General features: G+C 40.9%; 1 protein-coding gene across 8 annotated transcripts in view; it reads right to left on the bottom strand.

The window, feature by feature from the left end:
* Positions 1-23,402, bottom strand: part of LOC146980273 (mitogen-activated protein kinase kinase kinase kinase 4) — a 65,350-nt gene that overhangs the window by 4,409 nt on the left and 37,539 nt on the right. For 6 of the 8 annotated variants that reach the window (XM_085788556.1, XM_085788557.1, XM_085788558.1 and 3 more), the window contains exons 15-30: positions 20,443-20,508; positions 16,868-17,179; positions 15,820-15,954; positions 14,933-15,064; positions 13,240-13,310; positions 11,972-12,051; positions 9,448-9,536; positions 9,074-9,168; positions 8,080-8,164; positions 7,635-7,811; positions 6,897-7,005; positions 6,619-6,774; positions 6,369-6,512; positions 5,285-5,419; positions 5,046-5,146; positions 4,225-4,374 (exon numbers count right to left, since the gene is read on the bottom strand). In XM_085788556.1, the coding sequence (XP_085644682.1) occupies positions 4,225-4,374; positions 5,046-5,146; positions 5,285-5,419; positions 6,369-6,512; positions 6,619-6,774; positions 6,897-7,005; positions 7,635-7,811; positions 8,080-8,164; positions 9,074-9,168; positions 9,448-9,536; positions 11,972-12,051; positions 13,240-13,310; positions 14,933-15,064; positions 15,820-15,954; positions 16,868-17,179; positions 20,443-20,508 (2,037 nt within the window). The remainder of the gene's footprint in view (positions 1-4,224; positions 4,375-5,045; positions 5,147-5,284; positions 5,420-6,368; positions 6,513-6,618; positions 6,775-6,896; positions 7,006-7,634; positions 7,812-8,079; positions 8,165-9,073; positions 9,169-9,447; positions 9,537-11,971; positions 12,052-13,239; positions 13,311-14,932; positions 15,065-15,819; positions 15,955-16,867; positions 17,180-20,442; positions 20,509-23,402) is intronic. The other 2 variants (XM_085788562.1, XM_085788560.1) reach the window with 1 other exon arrangement.

Below are 23,402 nucleotides of genomic sequence, written 5' to 3'. Positions count from 1 at the left end.
GAGACAGAAAAAAAAAACAATCAACAGCTTGCATCTGAACCAACAGGGAATCCCTTCAACAACAAAGCCTCCTCCAGGAAAAAGACATAAACAGTGTGGTGCTACTCTGCGCTGTCATACACAGCGGGTAAATATAGTTTCATGTGAGTGCGTTTCATACGTTACCAGAGTGTGAGCCACCACAATCCTGAGCATCAGAACAGGCATCCACAGACGCAACGCAATCTTAATCCTCTGCCTCGGAATCAGCATCGTTACATAGTTTGAAGGTAACAAATGGGAGGTGTGTGTGTGTGCGTGTGTGTGCGTATGTGTATCTTTAAGTGGGTGAGCGGTGCATTGTGTGTGGGTTAGGACTGTGTTTGTGTATAGCTGAATTGCTTTTGACCCTGACAATGTGATCGGACTGCGGCTTACTATTGATGCAAGCAGGTATGTGTGAATGTGTGAAAATTGTGAAAGAGTGTGTAAATGAGTGTGTATCTGTCTACAGCTACAAAAAAAGCCTGGAAGTGTGAAGTGTCTGCAAGAGCACTCAAAGAAAGTGAACTATGAGCATGTTGAAGTGCACGGTAGTAATGTGTGTGTGTGTGTGTGCGTAAGAGAGAGTGAGAGAGAAAAGGAAAAAGCAGAAAGGCTGAAGAGCTGAAATGATAACGCAGCAGCGGCGGCAGCAGCAGTATAAGGCACCGGTGTAGTAGGCAGCTGTGTGCACACTTGCTTAATATACCAGAGGAGGAGTGAGCGAAAAAAAAAAAAAAACACTCAAGAGGAGCAAGAACGAAGGTCAGGACACACACTCTCACACACACGGTTAATGATGGTGGGACAGGAGGGAGGTATTTTTAGAGCTTATTTCTCTCTTCCCACTGTATGCTCTCCCTCTCTTGCCTCAACTTCCCCTTGCTTAGAGAAAGTAGCACACAACAGATATAGCTGGGGCAATGTGTCTATGTGTGTGTATTAGCATGTGTGATATGTGTGAGTGAAAGAAAGGTGTAAGAATGTGAATTAGACAGAATCTCTACACAGAGATCTCACACAGGAAACAAAAACTATTCACTGGAGATGAAACAAATGAAGACGAAATTTCCTTTATCCGTGGAAATATGTCAGTTTTATCCGATTACTTTGAGAGTTGCAGGAATATGAACATGTGCTATCAACTGAAAAAATGACACATAACAACAAGTTGTTGTTAAATATTGATTGGCTTTTCTAATGTCTGCAGATTGTATCACCCCTTTTTTCCCAACCTCTCATCTACAGTATCAACTATTGAGTCAGATTTTACACTTGACACTATATATGATGATTATTTTGGTAATAGCATTTCTATTCTAATGTATACACCACATTAAGTGAAAAATAAGGGGCTTTCATTATGAAATTGTCATGTAACTAGTGTTACAAGAAGAGCTGCTGGGTAAGCACCACTCTACCCTGCTGCTGTGAGGAAAACTACTTGCACCACGTGTAGCATGAAATCAAATCACAGTTGATCATGATGGAAAAGGGCAGATTACCGACTTGACATCTATATTAAAGCAACTTTAGTTTGTTTGGCTGCGCTGTAAACTGATACGCTGAAGACTGCAGCATTACACCATCAGTAACAGTGTTGGACCACACCTCATTAGCATTAGTGTACTGACCAATCAGCAAGGTTTCAAAGAATATAACTTTAAGCTATGAGATGAGACCTGGAAAGAGACGTTGAGTAGAGCACACCTGCACTGAGAAACAGCAGGTGACAAAATGTTTAACATTTCTGCAGCCACCCACTCAACACCATATGTGTGAAAATAAATCTGGTCGAGTCTGCAGATGGTGTACAGTACGAACCTAACCTAACAACATAACAGGAGAAATGCTGGTTATACACATATGAAAACAGGCTTTAAGTGACAATACTTCACATACATCCTGAGCATTGAGCCTCTCTGGCTCTTGGTAAAAACATATTTAAGAGGATGTGTCAGAATCTTAATGTGAACATGACTCACCAGAGGCTACAGTGAGTTTTACGTGCCCACATACAGCAGAGAAGAGAGGAAAAAAAATGACCAGCTCCATCTCTAATTGCACCAGCAGTGGGCGATTTGTTAAAAAACACAGACATAGATTCACTTACTAAGGACCTTTTTGAAAAGCTCAAATTTTACAGACTTCCACAAGCCACTGACACAAACCCACCCCAAACACTCGGAATACATGAAGCCACCAAATGTGTCAGTAACTGCATTGTTTACCTTATAAGATATCCTTTCTAATTTACAATAAGGATAATATTTAAAACATTGAGTGCTGAAGGATGAATTGATATGTTGCAAACTGTTGCCTGGCATAATAGATACAGTATTGTATTGTAGACTATTTGACTTGCTGTTTGCTCTAACCCTGTATCACTATCATATCAGACTCAGAAGTCCTATACATTAGTAGAAAATCTATCGAGTGCTCCTTTGATTATTGTCCAAACTTACTCCAAAAGTAAATATTCAACTAAAATAAAATAAAATAAAACATCTGAGAACATACACAAAAGTGTCTTTTGACCGAAGCTCCACCAGATCAATTTCTGCAATTTTAATCTGAAAATTCAGGAAAACAAAACAAAACAAAACACTAAACGATACCATGTCTGAACAGAAATGTGATCATGAGTCATAACACTCTGCTGTCAGAGCTTCCTGCCCACAGACTGGAGAGAGAGGGAGAGGGGGGGTGGTAAATGTAGAAAAAGAGAAGAACAAAATGAGGAGAAAACGAGCAAATTAACAATTCCACATAGGATGACAGAGTGGGAGGAGAGAAAATGAAGAAATGGATAAAAGTGAAGGAGAAAAGTGTTTGACAGCTATAGAGAGTGGGAGGAGAGTGGAGAGAGAGGTGGAAAGAGGAAAACATGAGAAATAAAGGAGAGCCATGACTGACATCTGTAGACTGAGTAGGAGGAAGAAGAGGAGGAGGAGGAGGAGAGCATCCAGAGAAAAGAGGTGAGATGGCTTAACGGTGAGATAACAGCTGATGGGTAGAAAAAAATGTATAGGAAAATGCCTGTATGGGTTTCTCATATTCAGTTGCTTCAAAATGCATCCAGCCCTGATGATCTTCAACATGTCAAGCCAGAGGAAACATTATTAATAAAATAGGTATTGATCATATGGGGGAGGGACTTGTTGATAAATTAAGCCTTAATGTTATGTAAAGAACGTTGTGTATATATTTATGTATAATGTAATGTACTTAAAAAAACAGGGAAAGCTTGTTGATTTTCCAACGAGTGTTGGTCAGTTCAATATTGTGCACAATTGTATTTGATATATGAAAATAAAATCATAGAAAAAGATATCTGAAAATCCTCTGTGAGCCTTTCATTAAAACATTCAGGAATCCTTTGTCATTAATAACACTGGTGATTGTTAAACGAACTGGAGCCAGTATCCTGTCACTCACACTCGTACATAGGTCGGTGCAGATAAGCAACTTGGGAATCGGCCAGTTTAAGCAGTTTAAGGATCATAGGAGCAGTTTACTCTTTCATCGCTGCCAGACCATATAGAAACTGCATAACAAGTGCAAAGGAGGAACATCTACCAACAGTGGCATGATGCCTGGGACACTAAAACACTCTCATGTGCACCCCAAATTACAGGCACCCAGACAGGGCCAGTAAAACCAGCATCATGCTGGTAAGTGAGGTAGCTGAAGTTAAAGTATTATTATTAATGAATATTTATTTATAATCAAACTATAATAATTATAGTTTGATTATAAATAAATATTCATTAACCCTTTAATTTACAGGTCGCTAATTACATGATAATGTCAAGAAATAGCCTAGAAATAATGGCCAATTTCATAGTAATGTCATGTTTTTCGTAAAGGCAAAAGATTACACTTGCTTTTCATGCTTTGAATTTTTTGGGAAAAGCCAGAATTTTTCTCCACCAAGTCTTTGCAATTGTCAATTACAATCAGTTATTTCTGGGCTATTTCTACGCAATCAATCGTTATTTCTTGGATATATTTCTACAACATTACTATGAAATTGACAGTTATTTCTAGGCTGACATTATGACTGAATTTATTATGTCATGTAATTAACGGCCTGTAAATTAAAGGGTTACCAAATTTTTCAGACTATTTCCTGTGCTGCCATAAAACCTAAAACAAACAGGTCTGGTGAGACTACAGCGAGTATACCAATGAGAGTCTTACATGTGTAGGCAGGTAGAGGTCGTATGGTGTCCCAGAGTCAACATCAATGGCGTGGAAACCCGACAAGGAGCCGTAAATGACCTTTAACCTTTGACCTTCCTCCACTGTCAGGTCAACAGACAGCGGTCTTTGAGGCAGGGACCTGAACGACTGGACAGACACAGACACAAGAACAGACACATAATGTTACATGTAATAATCAAACTAGGGCTACTCTGTTCATAGTTAATCAGCAATGACTTTGATGGTTTGAAGAGCAGTTGCATAAAAATAGGCATCCTAAAATAGTGACGCTCAGATTAACTCAGAGCAAGGTGTATTTTGGGGCGTTTCTGAGCAGAGAGGGTTAATCTGTGTTGTGTGGGACAAGTGGCTCAGGCCACAAAGGACATAAAGAAATGGAGCACCGCTCTGCTGAGAATCTGTGTGTATGACTCTCATAACCTGGATGTGTCATGTCTGTGTGTGTGTGCTTGTGGAAATGACCCTATTAGATTTTCTTGTCTGTCAGAAAATGTATCTCTTTTGTCCTAGATATGATGTGGTGAGGATGACAGAAACAACACTGGTAAACTGTGAGTGGAGGTTAAACCACTTCAGAGATAATAATCAAGGATGTGACGGAGGAAATCAGGCTAATAACTAATTCCTTTTTTTCCCTAAGATTCTGATTGGTAGGTTTTGCTCACCACTGAATCACTGTATTCATATTATTCATATCTGGTTTACATGGTTTCTAGGGTTAAGCGCTGCTAATTTAATTATTTTACACACACATAACTCAAGTACATTAGCTTATTACTAAATACAGTATTACTAACCTTGAAGGCCATGAATTTGTGGTAGGGTTTCGGGGCCCAGGCGTACACTTCCACAGCATTCTTCAAAGCAATCACCAAGAACTTTATCTTTTCGTAACGCACTGAAAAACAAGATGGACAAAAAGACTCTGACAAATCTGTGCTTGAGAACTCTCCCGAAACATTATCTGTGTTTGCTACTTTCCAGAGTGTGTCATTGAAAAATAGTGGCTTAAAATAAGCACTCAGTGTAGACTTACCAACTTTATAGTGCACACATCCCTCTAGGTCACCTACTGATGTCCAGCCCTGTCTCTTCTCCACCTCTGGGTCGTTATGGAGGATTTTATTCCTCAACCACGACAGGTAGTACAGGCGAAGTTTGTTCTTTTTACCTAATAAACAGATAGGGACAGTTAAAGGGATGGATGCAGGTCAGTACTGTTTAGATCAGTGGTTCCCAACCTTTTTCTTAAGGGACCCATATTTTTACCATTGAAAACTTTGGTGACCCCCCCCAATGTAAAATAAGATAAAATAAGTAACATCATAACTTCTTTTACATGAACAGCATGGAACAAACAATCAGGAGAACCTGTGTATGATTACAACATATTTCTTCAGAACTTGTACTTTTAAAAACATAATTGTGTTTTTAAAAGTACAAGTTCTGAAGAATATGTTGTAATTTTACACAGGTTTTTTCTCATTGTTCCATGCTGTTTTTCAAATTCATTGTGACTGATATTGCCCTGCTGTATATTATGTATTTAATGTTTTAAAACTGTTGATATTCAATCATCTATTGATATGGGCCTATAATTTATTTGTTTATCTATTTAAATACACGAACAAATCATGGCCACGCAATGATGGGACCTTTTCATATGCCATACATACTGGTTAATTCACAGCATAAACTAAAACTCGTCATCGCTACACCGTCCCTGAAAGAGACAGTGATGTCGTGCACGTGAGCCTAATGAGTGAGATCAGGAAAAGGTGGATGGTCCTGTTGTTGTTTTCTTATGCCAACTGAAGAATTACATTTGTTAAGCCGGTTGTTTTAGCTGTTTTATCCTTAGTCGAGGACACCCCTAATATAGACACTTGTCTGTTTCTATATACTGTACAGTAAATTATACAGTACTATTAGTATTTACATCCAATAAAACAACAAAAAACAACAACCTATAATCCTCATGTGTATGTAAAATTAGACATTTTGATGGTAGTGGCAACTTGGTATCTCTGTATCTGTGTTCTACAGTTCTACACTTTATGTCTGAAGGCTCAGTAGCTGACTTATCAGTGCATGTGCACATTAACCTACATATTATTTACCTGATATAGTGATGAGTACATTGAGTCCCTCCAGGACGTCCATCTGCTGAAACCTCCGTCTGCTGATTAGGGAGTAGACTTTCCCCTGGCCACTTCTGTCCAGCAGCCACAGACCGTTCTCTGTCCCCACCAACAGATTCACACCTACAGAGCAAAACAGAGGCAAACCTCTCACCCACCAGACACATCCTCTGTAAATTCAAACATAACTAATACAGTATAGAAAGTCTGTGATGCCAAAACAACAAACCCCATAGTCCAGCACAGAGAACCTCGGTGTTGAACTTCTTCTTGTACTTGCGGATCTCTGGAGTGTCGCTTTGTGGTCGAATGTTGGTTGGGTTCACATTCACCACAGAGCCTTTCCTATGGTTCTCTCTCTTGATTGGCTCACCCTTAATGCCAGCTACACAAGAACGAGAAGACAAATAATTGGTATCTCTCATGGCGACCTCATAAGAATATGTAAGCATGAATGCAGTGCTGTATGTTAGTTTATTGCATGTACGAGTGTATCCATGCACTCACTGGGGCTCTGTGGTGGCGATGATATGGGGATCAATCTTGGATCAATGAAGGACAGAAAGGAGGAAGAGGAGGACGTGGAGGTGTTTTTACCAGTAGGGCTGCTGACAGCCTGATGGGAACAACAACAACACACACATTTATTCCACACAACTTTTTATTGTTTGGTGTTTATGCAAAAAAAAAGCAAAAGCTAAAACTAAAACTAATACTATTCATAGCACCTTTCTTATTGTACTTCACTCTTTAAAAACGACTGCATCAAAACATTTTTTGCATTATTGTAACCAAGCATTATTGGGAAACCCATGACTGATATCACTACGTCTTCAGTTACACTAAAAGACACACATGCTGATAAGAGTGTACCTCAACTGTGCCACCACCTCCCTCTAGTGGAAAAACATAAAGTGCAACTGGTCAGAATTATTTCCTCAAACATGAACGACAGCCTTAGACAGTGTTCAAATACTTATTCACTTGCATGATGAGATTTGTACAATTGTTTCTGATTATGTCAATGGGAGAATCAATAACTCTGTAGAATGGAGTTGTTGAAGTGAATGCGTTGATGAAATAATATTATTTCTGATCACACACTCCACAGCTGTGAGAAGTGAATGATAAGGAGGAATAAAGCATAATATAAATGACTTGAGTGTGCGTGTGTGTGTGCGTGTGTGTCTGCTCCTGCAAGTCAGTCGGTCTACTTGTGTCCGTCTGACTTAACATTATTCTTACCATACTCTCGTGTAGATCCTGGTGTGTGGGGCATCGAGGGGCCGTGGGCGACTGCGAGTAGCTGAGTTCACGTGTTTGCTGCAGTTGCCCCAGTGCATTATGGGTTGGACTAGAGGAAGAGGTTTTCTGCAGAAGGTCTGGCAGCAAGTATGTATCATCTGAACCCATCCCAGAGAACTGCACGACACAAACACACATACAAAGTCATGAGTGAGGGAACCTGAGTGACAGTTTCTCTTCTGATTCTGACTTTGATGGTTCAGATGGTCCTGGAAGATCTTAAATTATTTACTGTCAACAGAGAAAATGAATCCTAAAGCAACATGGGCAGTCCTCATCTGTGTAATGTAGACATGGACAGTATAACTTTTAGATGTTAAACATTAAATATGCTGAGAGGTGCATGGGAGCTGGGTAGTGGGCTTGTGTGTGTGTGTGCGTGTACCTGATTAAGATTGTGGTGAGGCTGCAGTACGATGCCATCAGGTATTCCTCTGAAGTATTTCCCTTTTCCATTGGACAGGCCAGACCTTGAAGTACATGGACAGGTAAGGTAATGAGTCTGACTTAAGGTGTTGCAAGGATTCAGGTTAGGGTTATCAATAACCTCAGGACCAAAGGCAAAAAAAAAAAACCAAGGCAAATGAAATTCCTGGAATTGAATGTAGAACCATAAGAGTAATAATAATGTCAAAAATCATAAACATGGTGCCCCTTGACCTTTGGACACAAATACATTGTATCATAGAAATGAAGCAATTTGCTTCATCTCAAATTTACAAGAATGTAAATCATAGACCAGTGGCAAAGCTTGACCTCCAAGGTTTAAGATGATTCAACAAATCCTAAACATTTCTAGATCTTGCCCATCTGTCAAACTATTGTGGGTTCAACTTTCGTTTAGTGGTCGTAAGGCCAAACAATGAATGGCGATACGCCCCAGTGTAACACCCAAATTGCTGGAGGTGCAGTTCGATCTGCTAAAAAGTGAAATGTAGATGAAACACTGTGTTGCTACAGAGATGCAAATGTCTTCCAGATGCACGACAATATGCTTGTTTGACCATTAAAAAAAAGTACCTTTCTCACTAAAATCTGTCAAAAATAATTTGAACATGATTATTTGTGTGTATCATTCAGTTCTGTTGTCAGATGAAACTTTCACAATAGATGCAGCAAAACTCTAAGGAAGAGAGGGGACTCACATGCTGTTTTCACTTGTTAAAAATAGGTTTCACAATCGCTTTGTCACATCCTCACAACATATCATGTTCCACTTTGTGGAACTCAGTTGTGCTCAGTTGTTTGTCTGAAAGATTTCATTGTCCCTTTCTTGCATTAAAAGGGAAGCTCGGCTGAAGTGTATGGTGTTTTCCACACCAGGAAGGTTTTTTACAACAGTCACAATGAAACTTTAGTACTGAGGCTGGAGCTCTCACCTGTTCCTCTCCTCATCATCGCTGCTACCGATTTCATCACTGGAGGAGGAGTATTCTGTGGCTTTGTTAAACCGGGTGAGAGCGGATTTTACGCCCTGAGTGGTGGAGATGAGGAAAATAAGGTGGCATGAGTCAGGAAATCACAGAAAATGCAGAAGAAGGACAAAATAAAGAAAAAGAAAAGGCATGTGCTTCTTAAGAATTGCTCATTGCCAGGCAAGGTCAGTGTCGCTGCCTGCACGGCTTCAAAACGAGATTAATTTCCTGCTCAAGAGTCTTTGGATATTCTGCTCACACACGTGTCAGAGTCTGATCTACTTCTGAACAATGTTTTGCAGAACGACACGTTTCCAGGAGACTGACTCTTAACTTACCTGTGTATGTCCGCCAGTTATGTTGTCTTGTGCGTTTCTGTACTGCTGCAGACGGTGCTGTAGGAGAGGACTCTCCAGCTTGAAGTAACCTACAACACACAGAGAAGCACACGCTAACATTACTAGTAGTTATGCAGTGAACAAACATTCATAAACGGACTAATAGCACCTGTGTGATCTTAAGAAAAAACAGAACAGTGTGGCCCGCCCCATACAATCAGTGGTGAGAGATATTATTAAGAAGATCAAACAAAGCAATGATCAGCCTGGCCTCTACAGGGATCACACATTGTGTAGTTTAGATTAATTTAAAGCCCTAAACCATCATTGTGGAGTTACATTAAAGTGGCCAGCCTAAAGCAGAGCTTACGGATCCCAGGCAGTTTGCTAACAGGTCTGTGGATGAGTCAGTCGGCTCCAGACTGCACCTCATCCTCCAATCTACGGCAGGATCCTCAGCTCAGCGTTTAGTACAATTGAGCCAGAGCTCCTGCACACCAGGTTCTCCCAGCAGACTGTGCCTGAGCGCCTACCTCGGATCATGTGACACAACTGTGATGAGTGTGATAGGGGACAGAGGTGAGTCAGTAAGCAGACAGGAAGCGATGTGACTAACATCCTGGAGCAGCTATTACAGCCTCCAACTAGACACTCTCAAGACCGTAGACTTGAAAATCAGACGAGTCCCTCCCTCTAATCACAATAACGAGCTTCGAATGTTATAAAACTCCTCAGTAGAACACTTTGATATCACTCGCTGACTCTGAGCAGTGCTCTTCAAATCACACACAATTGGCTCTATTTTTTTTATAAAGATATTGTGTAGAACAGATTTACATGGTGGTTGGTCACATTAATGAGTTAGTTTAGCCTTCTCATTATGGTCTGTTGGTGCGAGCATGCTGGCTTTTCACAGCGTTGAGGAGAAAAATGTGCCACAATTCTGGAAAAGGTGAAAGTTTCTCCACCACATACCTGGAGTTTCTGGCAGCGGCAGAGTGTGAGAAGATGAGATCAAAAGAGGAAACATCTTTGTCACACAAATCTAATGGACTTTTATGGGAAAATACGGGGTAAAAGTTGATGAACACTAGGACCAGCAGCGCTCCAGAGAGAAGGTGTCAATCCCTTCACCTCTCCCTCACAAAGTAAATCAATTTGTACATTATGAATGCCACAAATAGGCTTACCTATAGAACAACATAGTTCAAAGAGGAAAGCAACTTTTACTCAGTTGCGGAAAAAGCAGATAAAAGGCCCTTTTTTCCACCACAGTAAAGCTTTCTGCGTCTCTTGGAGAATCTCTGATCTGTGGCACCGAACAAAGACGACTGAGGCCAGCAGCCGAGCAGCTGAGTGGGAGGCATCAAAAGTAGTTCCTCCCAACCACACACAGAGGGCAACTTTGAAAACATATTCTCCCCCCATCCTCCACTCTTCTCTCCACCTCTCCCAGTGGGTACAGATTGAAGCGTCGTTCTGACTGCCACACACAGAGGCCGCAGAGGGAAGAGCTTTTGAAAGAAAGAGAGATTTTTCCTCTCTAGACACACAGGTAGAGAGGACAAGCTTTGAACGCATCCCCCTCTGTTCTTGCTTCTTTAGAGGAAGTGCGTGAAGCTCATGGTGAGGTTGGTGTGACAGTGACACTATGTGTTTACGAGGATGTTGTTTAGGGCGTGGGGTGTGTGGACTAAACCCGAAACCAGTGACTTAACGGTTATGTTCAAACCCATGACGACGCATGAGAAAAAACAAAGTGTGAGCTGGATGAAACTAGCAACAGCAGCAGCAGTAGTAGTGGTCCCTTTAGCTTTATCAAAAGGAAAATAAACCAACTCTGTAGCCAAATCAAGCCATAACATTTACAATTTAACTTTTGCATCCTGACTTTTTTTTTAATGTAGAAGGTTAGACTATATTATATTATATTTATTTCAACTAATAATATTTAAACATAGGTTTTTTGTATTTATTGTGGTTTTGTATATTCTGCTGTTTTTCTTTTAATCTATTTAATTCCCTTTGACTGAACCTTATGTCGTTGCTTTTAAAAATTTAGTCCAGGTGACTGTACAATGACAATAAAGCTAGTGTATCTATATAAAATACAGCTACCATCATTAGTGCAAATTAAGAGTTAATGTAGATTTTTCAATCTTGTCATGCAGGAACCTGAACAGAGAGATAAGTCTTGGGAGCCAGCCCATTAACAATGTGGAACAACGGTCACACATCCACCCACTTTATCTCTCTGACCTCAGATGACCCTGTACTGTTTTGGAGATGTGGTTTACCATTAAAACAGCAGTTCAGAGGCTACAGTCCTCGCTGCATGCGGCCCCGGTTAGAATCCTGCATCGGGCAGCCCTTTGCGTGTCATTCCCCCTCTCTCTGCCTCCCCATTTCCTGTCTCTCTCAACTGTTCTAACTAATAAAGATGTGAAAACCCCAAAAAATATACTTAAAAAACAAACAAAAAAACAGCAGTTCAGTAGAAAGGTTAAGTTCAGGCTGCACTGACCTGGGTGGTTGCTGCTGGTGGAGCAGCATCCGTGAGGCACAGACCTTCCACTTTTATCTGCCAGAGACACTGGACTGCCACTAGATGGAGAGAGAGACACACGCACACACGTGAACACAGAGTGACACAGGTGGAGTGGAAGAAAGAAGAAAAGAGGTACAGTAAGGGAAGTAAATCGAGACTTGTATACACTCTGATCGTAAATTCATTCTTCACGCTGCTTTCACTACACAATGACCCAATTTCCTCACCATTAGTTTCATCTAATCAGAAGAAATCATCTGAGCTAAACTAATCTGATTTACCCATGTCCAATTGTTCTCTAATGGTATATGGCAGAGCACTGAGTTACAGTGTGAGATAAATCCTCACAATAACTAAGGTTCACTCGAGCTGAGGGAATCACTCTGCTCCCAGCATGGTTACATACCAGAGATAATAAATGCTGATGCTGTTTTAGGATCTCTTGTTTCCAGTTTAAGCACAGACAGATGACTTATGTTTTAATGATGCTAAACTATGCCTTCATAATTACAGCTTTAGGCTACCAGCTCAGCTGATGCGGATGCTTAGTTTAAATTAACTTGGAGCTTGTAGGTGCTCCCAAAGTCAAGGAGCCCCTCGCTGTAACTTTGTTTTAAGTTCAGTGTATAAAACACAGAGTGTGAGCCAGAGCAAATAATGTGTTATTAATAGACCAACTGGTAGAAGACGTAAAACTACAGGGGTGCAATGAGGTTTATTTGAATGTACTGATAAACTCAACAGTGTTGTTAGTGAAACTACTTGTTGTCAAACTCCAATAAAGACTCCATTACGCTCCATTTACCCAGCTCTTCTGATAATGTCCATTTACACAGAGGAGAAACATGAACAGCATCTGGTTCTCTAACTGCTGATTTCTCCACTTCAGTCATTAGGTAGTTAATAACTTTGTTTATTTGTGATTTGGTGCTGAACAGGTAGTGTACAGTGGGTTTATCAGTGTTGAGTCAAGAGTTAAGTTTTAAGCCAGGAAGCTACAGTAAAGCAATAAAAAGACACTAAAAACTTCACAGAGCTGAGGTGAACTGCACAGCTCAGTGATAAAGTGCCACTTATTGAATTCTTTAAGAGAAACTTTCACTTCATTGTTCATTTGTTCATTACGAGCTGCTTTATGCATCGAGCTTCGTTCATGATACACAGATGATAGACAGGCAAAACATAAAGCAACCTACATAAAAGTCATATGTCCCTGTGTATTGTGTATGTGTGCAGTGCTATACCTTGAAGCGGCCCTCTTGTGTCCCATCACCAGCTCTCTACAGTAAAACTTGGAGGTAGTGCGCTCTGGGACCTGGATGGGAAAGAAGGAACAATCAATTCATTAGACTCCATAAAAAAAACACATGGTTGAATGACCAGACAAAGATGGCAGTCTCCTGGTGGTCGTCAGTGCTTGTTATAGTTTTCATAGGTTTGAAAAGAACTCTTTACAAGGATTTCATGCCCAGCCCAGCAGGGTCTCGGCTAATTATAGGGAGCTTTCTGCAGTTATGAAACCTTCATGTTCAACAAGTTCTACAGTGCCCGAGAAGCTGTGGAGCTAAGTGCAATAAAATCTTTAATAACACATCAGGATATATTTATTACTGGGAATCTAATGAGACCATTTGGCTAAAAGTATTTTTGAACATTTTCTGGGTTGATCTTTTAAAACCATGTCCAAATCTTCCATATGGTGTGGGAAACATCATCTGAGTCAGTGAGATTTCTCAACCTTTTTCTTCATGATATGGCAACCGCAGCATTGTGAAATCCATACTGCAATATATCAGTCATTGTAAGCACTGCAAAGTACTGCTTTGTTTAAAGTAGGTTTTTTTCTCTTTTTTTTCAACATCTGATTCTTCTCAAACTAACCAACCAGCTGGTGACCTTTCAACCTGTCATCTCCTGGGTCATATGACCCAGTTTCAGAGAGGAAGACACACCCAACCGAGCAGGAAGACAGACGTGGGAATACCTATCACCCTCTGACAAGTTGCCCACATCCTGCATCTGGCTCCCCTGAACTAGCACAGACACACACACAGACACGTACACGTACACACACACACACACACACACACTCAAAATGCCCAGCTTAGCGTCTGTCATTTCCTGTCTTCTGTTGCAGCACACGCCAAGCTCGTGGGGTTGTTTCTACAATCTGTGCTTGATGAGGATTACAAAACAAAATCAACAAAGCCTCAGCACAAGAAAATGCATGGCTGCACCGCAGCACGGTAATAACACTACTGTCAACTCCAGTGTCTTAGCTTGCAGTCACATCAGTGCAGTCACAGGAGAGAGCAGTGAGTTATTAACTGCGATATGGACTCCATATGGCCTCCTGTTAGCTCAACAACATAGCAAACGGACAGCTTTACTGGGCTCCCCTCCCCTCTCTGTAGCAGTTATTAGTTGTTATATCAACTCCATATGGTGTTCAGTCAGTAAATACACCTTACAGCATATTCTCTCAGTAAAACATCCAGTGGGGGGGCAGTGACATTAGAGGGAGATAGAAAGTGACTGATCTATTTTGGAGTGTGTGTGGAGGAGTGTTTATGATTATCAGAAAGATAGTTTTAGTTACAGGCTCTTCATAATGAGCCTTGAGGCAACACACACACACACATGCACGAACAGCCCAAAATATAAACACAGATCAACAATGTGCCAACGTTTTGCTGTGTGCAGCACTTCCTGAGCTCAGCATGACCAGAATACAGGATGTTTAACACAGACAAAAACATCATGCCAACCTCGTGTGATGCTGGTTACATCCTGTGACTGGCATGACAATAACAACAAGTTCCCTTGTCAGTGGCAACCAGGATAACAAAACAGTAACACACAGCGTTCAGTCACCTAACCTGCTGGCCTGTTATCTAAATGTGTTATGCAGGACCTAAAGGGACAGCAGGTACTCACTTTAGGTGGTGTAGAATCCCAGAAGACATCATCAGTCGGGGACACGGGGGAAAATAGAGACAACGGGGAGATGGCCATGTCTGACATAGAGCTGCTGTGAGGGACATCTCGACTAGAGCGCAGATTGGCATTCTGGATAAATACAAATAAAAAAATTGATGAATTGCATTGATACATTAAATCTTTTTGCCACATCACCAAAAGAACTACGATCCCAGGAAAGATGAGTCTGGAGTATTTCTGAGTGGAAATAGTAAAAGAGAAAATGGAAACGTGCCCAAAAATGGAACAGCGGGGAAAAACCTTCTCACTCCAGTGGGGAATATAAAAGAATGAAATAGATATAGATGGAAAAAGCCCTTCAAGAGGAACTAGGCAGGATTTTTAGCTTCACTGTGCTACATTTTTTTTTACCTTACTTAAACAGCTTTGCAGTAAATTTGAAGGTTTAATAAATTACTTGTAACTTGTTACAGGGAGAACGGAGGCTCTCTGCCTTCCATGTAGCATCTTTTGGCTAAAAAACAACTTTGCAAGATCAGAGCCTCCGACTCGGTGTCCCAGCTCTTGTCTCTGTGCGCCGTAACACAAATGCACCCCGTAACCCATAATCTCTTGTTTATGACAGATTAATCTACACAAATATACACAGCGTAACATTAAATATGATATATGACATTATCCAACACTCTATTGACTGCTTTCTCGCTGGCTTCATTGTAAACAAATGCACATGGCCAGGAGGAGGGTTATCAAAAAAGCGGAAAAGCGACCGTACTTGCATAGTTACCCTGTAAAATATAGGAATACACTGATTGTGCAAACAAGAGGACATCAGGATGCAATGTTCAATGAAGGATGCAGAGTGAAGATGTGATTGTGTATACCTGGTTGAGGTGAGCTCTCTGCATGGCTGGGGTACAAGGGCTAGAGCTGCTCCCAGAGCCCAGCCTCGAGTGCAGCTGGCTGGGTAGACCAACAGGAAAAAGCAGCCTGGCAAAGTTTGATTCATGGAGGTCCATCTAAAACAAAAAACACACATTAGACTGACTGATTTGTGTGCGTGTGTGTAGGCAGATATGCCATGTATACAACATACTATAATGAAACTATATTGAATCTTAAGACCATTTCAAAGTAGTTTTATACATGGTGACCACAACATGAAAAGAGTGCTACTCATCTGTCACTGAGACATAAACCAACATCATAGCTCAGTGTTTTTCTTAACTGTTCCTACTTCCAGATGCACTGAAGATTGCAGCTGTATCAGACAGAGACATCCCAGCATTAAAAGTCTGAAGGTTTGTGCACATCTAAAAGCATCTTAAACTTCTCTTTTGACAAGTTAGAGGGGAAATGATTTTTCAAATGACATTTCTTCTCACGTCTGTTTCCTGTTCATATTTGTCTGTGTGGTTTAGTTGATCTAAGTATAGAAGGTATAAACCACATGTTGCCACCCTACACAAAAACAGACAATTTTTCTGTAGGGTGGCAAATATATGCAAAATATAGCATGGGAAAAAAAGCATGCAGCTGGTGAAATTGTTACAAACTTACGGCCAAAACTACATGTTTCAGTTGAACTCCTGAGTTATCACATCAGGTAAAAAAAGTCTCTGCTAACAGACTCTCTGACCTTACTCGCTCCTTGGCCTATGTGTTTGAACTGTGTCTGCCAAACATTTTGCTTACTTTCTCCAAGACTTTTATGACCTTTAGATGAAACAAGTCTATTAACTGAGATAAGGATGACAGGGACGACCCAGCTAAGAAAAAAGGATGGGAAGGTGAAAGAGGGGGAAAGGGGACTAAACACATTAAAACTGCCAAACATAACTTTGTGGGAGGAGGGACAGACGGACAGTGACAGAGTGGGATGTCGGAGCAATAAAAGTTGCTACATGGCTGTGGAAGGGCGGGCTTCTTTACCACTGAGCGCTGGCTGTTGGCAGGGCGACTGGGCGAGGAAGCAGCAACAGCAGCAGCAACAGTAGCAGCGGTAGAAGGTGAGCTCCCACTATTAACCGTCAGCTTCTGGACAGCTGCCACAGACTTGTCCCTCTGCCTCTGCCTCTCTCTCTCCCTCTCCCTCTCCCTGTGCCTGTGGTCGTGCTGCAGTGACAGCAACTGGGTTTGGTCCTTGGGCAGGGTGCGGTGGGATCTTCGACCCGCTGAGGGCTGCTGATGCTGGGCCAGAGGCTGAGACTGGGAGTGCTGGGTCTTACTCTGAGCCACGGCTCTCTACGTAGCACACGTGAAAAGCACATAAAGAAACTTACAGAGCCTGGGAATGCCTTTATGAAAAAATGTGCATGTGCAGCGCCTCAAGTAAATGGGAGAGTGTGTTCAAACTTACGACTGTATAGAGATGTTAAAGTGTACAAGGTTTACAACTTATTGAGAGGGGAACCTTGAGAACTGTTACTCTAATCTGCATCTACAACCAATTTTAACACTGAGAAGTTTGGAAATATACAATATATATATATATATATATATATATATGATTTACTTCAGAAATAGAATGAACAAAGTCAAAATCAGTGCGCACAAAACTATTTGCACATTTTCAGTTCAAATCAATCGAATGTTGTGCTACACGCTACGAAATGACGGCTCCCAGGCTCTGCAGACATTGACAAGACAAGCCATAGCTGTTGCATGAAAACCATCAAGCTTCACAAAAACACACACAGTAAAAGGGAGAAGCTAAAAACATTAGACCAAGAGGTGAAAACAATCAGAAAACAGCAATAAGTCCGGTGCTGGCGGTGGCACTGAAGCTTGGACGTATGACAGCAGCTGGTCTTGTGGTTTAAGAATCTGATTTGCAAGCACATCTTTCTCCAGAGTAAAGACAATAACAGCAAGTAAAGAGCCACCACTGTTATTTAGAAATATCACAGCTGACTTCCTCAACCATCTTTAAATTTACCTTCTTAAACAGAACTAGAACCAATAGACATTATTTATTGGCTGGAGGAGAGAGGTGGGTTTCCTGTACTAGTAATAAAATTACTTGAAGTTTATGCAGACAGAGCTCCAGGTTTGTCTACACAGCTCAGTGAGGATGAATATAAAATGACACAGTTGACCTTTTGGTTTGATTTGTGCTGAGGCTAGTCACTTAAAAATAAACTGAACATATATATATTTACACATTAAACTTTACTGTTGTTCATAACACAGACTATCGCTCTGGGAGGCAGTACCAGCACATGCAGACTTTCACACATCCAGGAAGTTGACACCAAAACACAGACACACACACACACTCCAGTACAACGCATTGTAGTTCCTCCGAAACCAGTAGAGCATAGTAATGTTGGGCCACCGTGACACAGGCGGCTTCTTGAGGTTAGGCGAGGTTAGGTTAGGTATATGAATGCTGCCATGGACAGGAAACCACCGGAGGTTTAATGATGTTTTCTTGAGAATGAGAGGACAATACGCGACACACATAGAAGCTGAAATACCCAGCATACCTTCCACCAACCGCTCTACCACATCAGCTTTCTTAGTGCAAGGTCAACTTCCACAGCAATATTACAAAACAATCCATGTCAGCCATTTGCACTGCACCATTCAATACTGATTAGTGGTGACTTGAATAGAAATGCCTACATGCTGGATTTAGAGGGATAACAGTGAAAACCATATAAGGGCTAATACCCAAATGAATCCATCTCATATTTAATGTAATCTACATAAAATCCTATAAATTCCATTCCATATGAAACACACTGTATTAAAGCTGATAAACATTTATATAATGTCCATGGAAATCTATGATAGCAGTTCAAACTAAAATGCTTGCATGAGCAGTGGCAGTAGATGGACTACTGAATAATGCACAGTGTGTTGACAAGTGAAACGGCTCAACATGCCAAAGCTGGCATGACTAACCACATGAAAGTCTGACAGAGTTCAGATTCACTTATTTCACATTTTAAGCCCGACTCACTCTGCTACTGTGTATGAGCGAACAAGATATCAAATTAAATAGTAACGAAATTCAAAAATAAGAGGATTACACACGTAAGTTACATAGCTGACCAGCATTATTGAACATCATTGTTAACAACTCCAGCAGAATCAAGAGACATTTCAAGAAAAAAAAAAGGATTTGAATTACTGAAAATGTGAATGTGAATCCATCTGTGTATCCATTTCTTTAATTTTACGACTCAACAGACTGTGGAGCGAAAGTCAAGGGCTGCTCTCATTATACACAGAATCACAGCAACACGAGGGCAGAGGGATGAGGGACTTTCAGAGGTACATAAGGGAAACAGTGAAAGTGTTTTCAAAAACAGAGAAGTAACAGTGAGATCGAAAAGAGACATGGTTGGCGAATTTGTAAGTCTGAAACCCCTACTGAGATTAGATAGTAACATTTTTAAAAGAAAAACTGTGAGACAAGTTGAAAGAGAGATTCTAGAAATGAAAGAGGCTCCACGCTGTGAACGATGGAGGGAGGGCTGAGGGGAGGAATCAAGTGAGGAAAGGACAGAGGAGGCATGCTGGGATCAGCAGAGAGAAGAGGAGAGGGGAAACGATGGAGAGGGGAGGCTTTAAAACAACAGTGATGGCATGCTGTGATAAGCATTGGTCTAAAAGCTTGTCAAAATCTGACACTGGTGGTGCAGTGCGGTGGATTTCACTGTTGTGTCTCTGCATCTTTAATGGGATCTTGCACAAATACTGAATTAAAACCTCTAATCTTTCACCGTCTCTGTGATTGAGAGCGTCAAAATGATGGAGCTCACCCACGGGTGTCAGACATCCGGAGCATGAATGAATCATGCCGTCTTTCGCTAAACATCTTTAATGTATGTGCAGCATGAATCACACAGGAAGATTTATTGTGCTTTCCCCTTCACCTCTATCCTGTGTCTTATAGTCCTTCTCTTTATCTGCCCTCACTCTTTCTGTTCTCTCTTCAAATCAGAGGTCGGACACACACGGCAAACTGCGCAGCATTGTTTCACTAATCAGTTAATAATTTGATGAATAAAATCATCAGAAAATATTGAACACCCCAAAGTCATACAGTTTATAGTGTGAAATACTCGGTGTCCAATCTTTAAAAATGGAACAAAACTCTGTCCATCAACTTCAACAAAATGTCATTTCACTTCAGCTGCACCTCTTTTTCTCTTTCATTAAGACAATGCAAACATATAATGTCTACACACAAAGATTTAGTGTTTCCTGCGCAGTTGATACAAGTGTTGACAGATAGAACAAGCAACAGAGGAAGAGAGAAGAAGAAAGAGGATTAGAAAGAAGAAAGAAATCAAATTCCCCTAACAGGTTATTTCCACACACGCTCCCACTTCACACATCAAAACATCCCAACAATGTTGCTTTCACTGACCAAAGCTATCAATGGCAGAATGAGGGAGATGAAATCAACCTGCTTTGAGTCAAAACTGCAGAATTAATGAAAAGCCAAAAGAAGACAGAGTGAAGTGGAAAGATATAGAGGGAAGGTCTGTTACCTGCTCTGCTGTGGAGTCCAGAGGCCTTACTGACACATCGGTACTCCGCTTTCTGCCCGCCTGGTCCTGCTCAGGATAGACACACACATGCACATGCACACACACACGTGTACACACACACACACACACACACACACACACTTGAATAAAGATACCTCCCAGTATTTTCCATGACTCTGATTACCTTTGTACTACAATCCTTACAACTGAATCTCACCTAAATTCAAACACTTGTTTCACGTTATTGTGTTGTTGTACGGTCCTCACAAGAATAGAAAAGGTAATACACACATATACACGCACACAAACACACACACACACACACACACACACACACACACACACACACACACACACACACACTGTGTTACTTTAATTAGGGTACACTAAGGTCTTGAGCAGATTTCTGAGAGGTGGGAGCTGAAATATTCAGAGTGTGCAAGATGGCAAGGAGCTTTTAGCCAACGCCCACGACTAAATATTTCATTATGACCTCTTTTTGAATTTCTCCTGGAGAATACTCCAAATAGTCCAAATAGACCAAACTGGATTTATTTTTTTCACTTTTACAATGTTTAATTGAACCTAAACTATTTAAATATGTGCAGAGGGTTGCACCGTTGCGTTTGAATTGTGTTTGTTCAGCTCGGTTCTGACGGGTGACATTCAACAGTGCTTAAGCTGGAACGGCAGCTTAACAGGATGACAAAGCCACCGTGGTGAAGTTCATATGGTTTGATAACTGACTTGTGTGCCCTCTGAGAGGTAATCCAAGGTGAGCGTTCACTCGACGCAACTCTGACATGAATGACAGTGAATGTGTGAGACGGCTAGCACCTGATGCAAATGCTGCACAGTGGGTGGAACCGACCACAATCAGCTTTAATGGCTCTACAAACCACCGACTACATCTGTGTCAAAGAAACAAACAAACAAGCACTAGAGTTCCATCATGTCACCAAAACCTGTTTGCAACTAGCATTGAGGTTTGTGGGAAATGTGGGATGTCAGTGCTGCAGTTGTGAGACTAACAGAGCTACTACCACTATGACCTTATGTTTGTGCGTTTTTGTCTGTTTTAATAAGACAAAATCACCTTTTTGATTATCCATATTAATTATTCTTATGAATCTTATTTACAGGTTTTATTATTTGCATGTTGTCTGTAGTGTTTGCAGCATATTTTGTATTTTATTTGGACTTCTGTGAATTTTATCATTACAGTAATAACAACCACTCCATACCAGAGCACATACAGTAGTCATAGGAGGCAATACAAAAACACTGCATCAGGATGTTATTCTACAGGTAAAAGCTCCCAGAAATCCCTGCTCCATCACATTACTGTTACATCTGTGAGAGAATAATCAATATGGCATGTTCATGACACCAAAGCTATAGAAGTGAAAAGGACTAGAGATGTTTTTGTAGCCCAACCCCGCCTACAGTAAGTGCAAGCAGTGACATAAACTTGCACCCAGGGTTTGCCCAATATAACCACAGTCTGCTACTTTTTACCAGGGAGCAGCTGCAGCCAATAGTTCAAGAGCACCCAGAGTAAAACAAGCCTGCAGTAATAAACAAACAGGAGCAGCTCTGTGAGGGTGCACTTAAGCATGCTCTCAATTTAATTGAGCTGCTAACATGTTGATGCTGATCATCAGGTCTAACGTTGGGTCTTTTACAACATTTTAGTTTTGTGTGCTAGCATGGTAGAGTCTGGCAATTAGCATTGAATACAACATAAACCAACACAATGACCCTAATAGATGGTCAGTTGGATCATTATAACATCTTAAATTTCAGAGCAATCCCTCTGATATGTAAGACATAATAACACTTACTACTGTACTGTATGTCTCCTGCAAATGGGTTGCTTGGGGTGCAAGATGAAGTCAGGCAATATGGTGCCATATTTATCAGTAATCTATTTGATAACTGTTTAGACATTTCACTAAAAATCATCTTCTTCATTTTCAGGGGGGGCTTTGAATATCTGTATAAAGTTACATGCTGAATTTAGGAGTATTTTAGTGGTGGGCTGACAAATTCTTCATTATACTTAACATTCAAGTGTGAATTTTATAATGAAAAAGAAGCAGACGATAGTAGAAGTCAAGTTATAATGAGTATATAAGAAGTGAACTACAGTATATGACTGGCAGGATGTGTTGTTCAGGTTTACAGTAGCAGCCACTTCAAACTGCAAACTGCAGTGCACTCCCATTCATCTTCTTCCATGCTCACTAATTCTACTGTATGGACGAGGACTACAGCTTATCGCAGCATTCTTTAAGAGTATGCAGAGGAGACTGTAGACAGGTTTTCAGTCTGTCAAAGGGAAGTCACATTACCTCAAGTGATAACAGAGCGGTCAAGGGATTACTTCTGTTTAACACAATAGAGTTGTGTAATTTCACTCTTAATTGTTTCCTTTCACCCCACCACAGTGCGATCCAAACCTGACGGCCCACTTCTCTAATCTTTAAGCCACAAACTCACCACTGAGACACGTGACTCTTGCCAAATCAATCAATGTGTGAACCGATTGGAACAAATCAGTCCCGAACCTGCACCCAGACAAGCTCTTCATCTGACAAAATACAAGAGATCACATCACACACTCACTGAACCCGTCACATAATTGAATGCAAATGCATTAAAACTTAATGAAGCATCAGATAGATTCATTACACAAGCTGAACTTAATGGCTTAGAGGCAATCTGTGTAATCGGAGTCCAACATGTACAGATAGCTCTTGCCACACACCCATAAGCACACCAAATAGACATATAATGTAACTAGACAGATATTAATAGCATTGAAATACAATGTCTTCTACATGAAGAAACCACAGTGACTAACCTGCTCCGTGCTGTTAATATACACCTATTGAAACTCACTGGTGTGTATGATAGATTCATCAAGCATGTGTTAAAATTAATGACTATAAGATGAA

The sequence above is a fragment of the Trachurus japonicus genome, chromosome 10, assembly GCF_045865225.1.
Source record: "Trachurus japonicus isolate A0001 chromosome 10, Traja_1.0".
In the NCBI taxonomy this organism is placed as follows: Eukaryota; Metazoa; Chordata; class Actinopteri; order Carangiformes; family Carangidae; genus Trachurus; species Trachurus japonicus.
The sequence above is the reverse complement of the archived record's forward strand: the minus strand, read 5'-3'. Positions and strand labels throughout refer to the sequence as shown.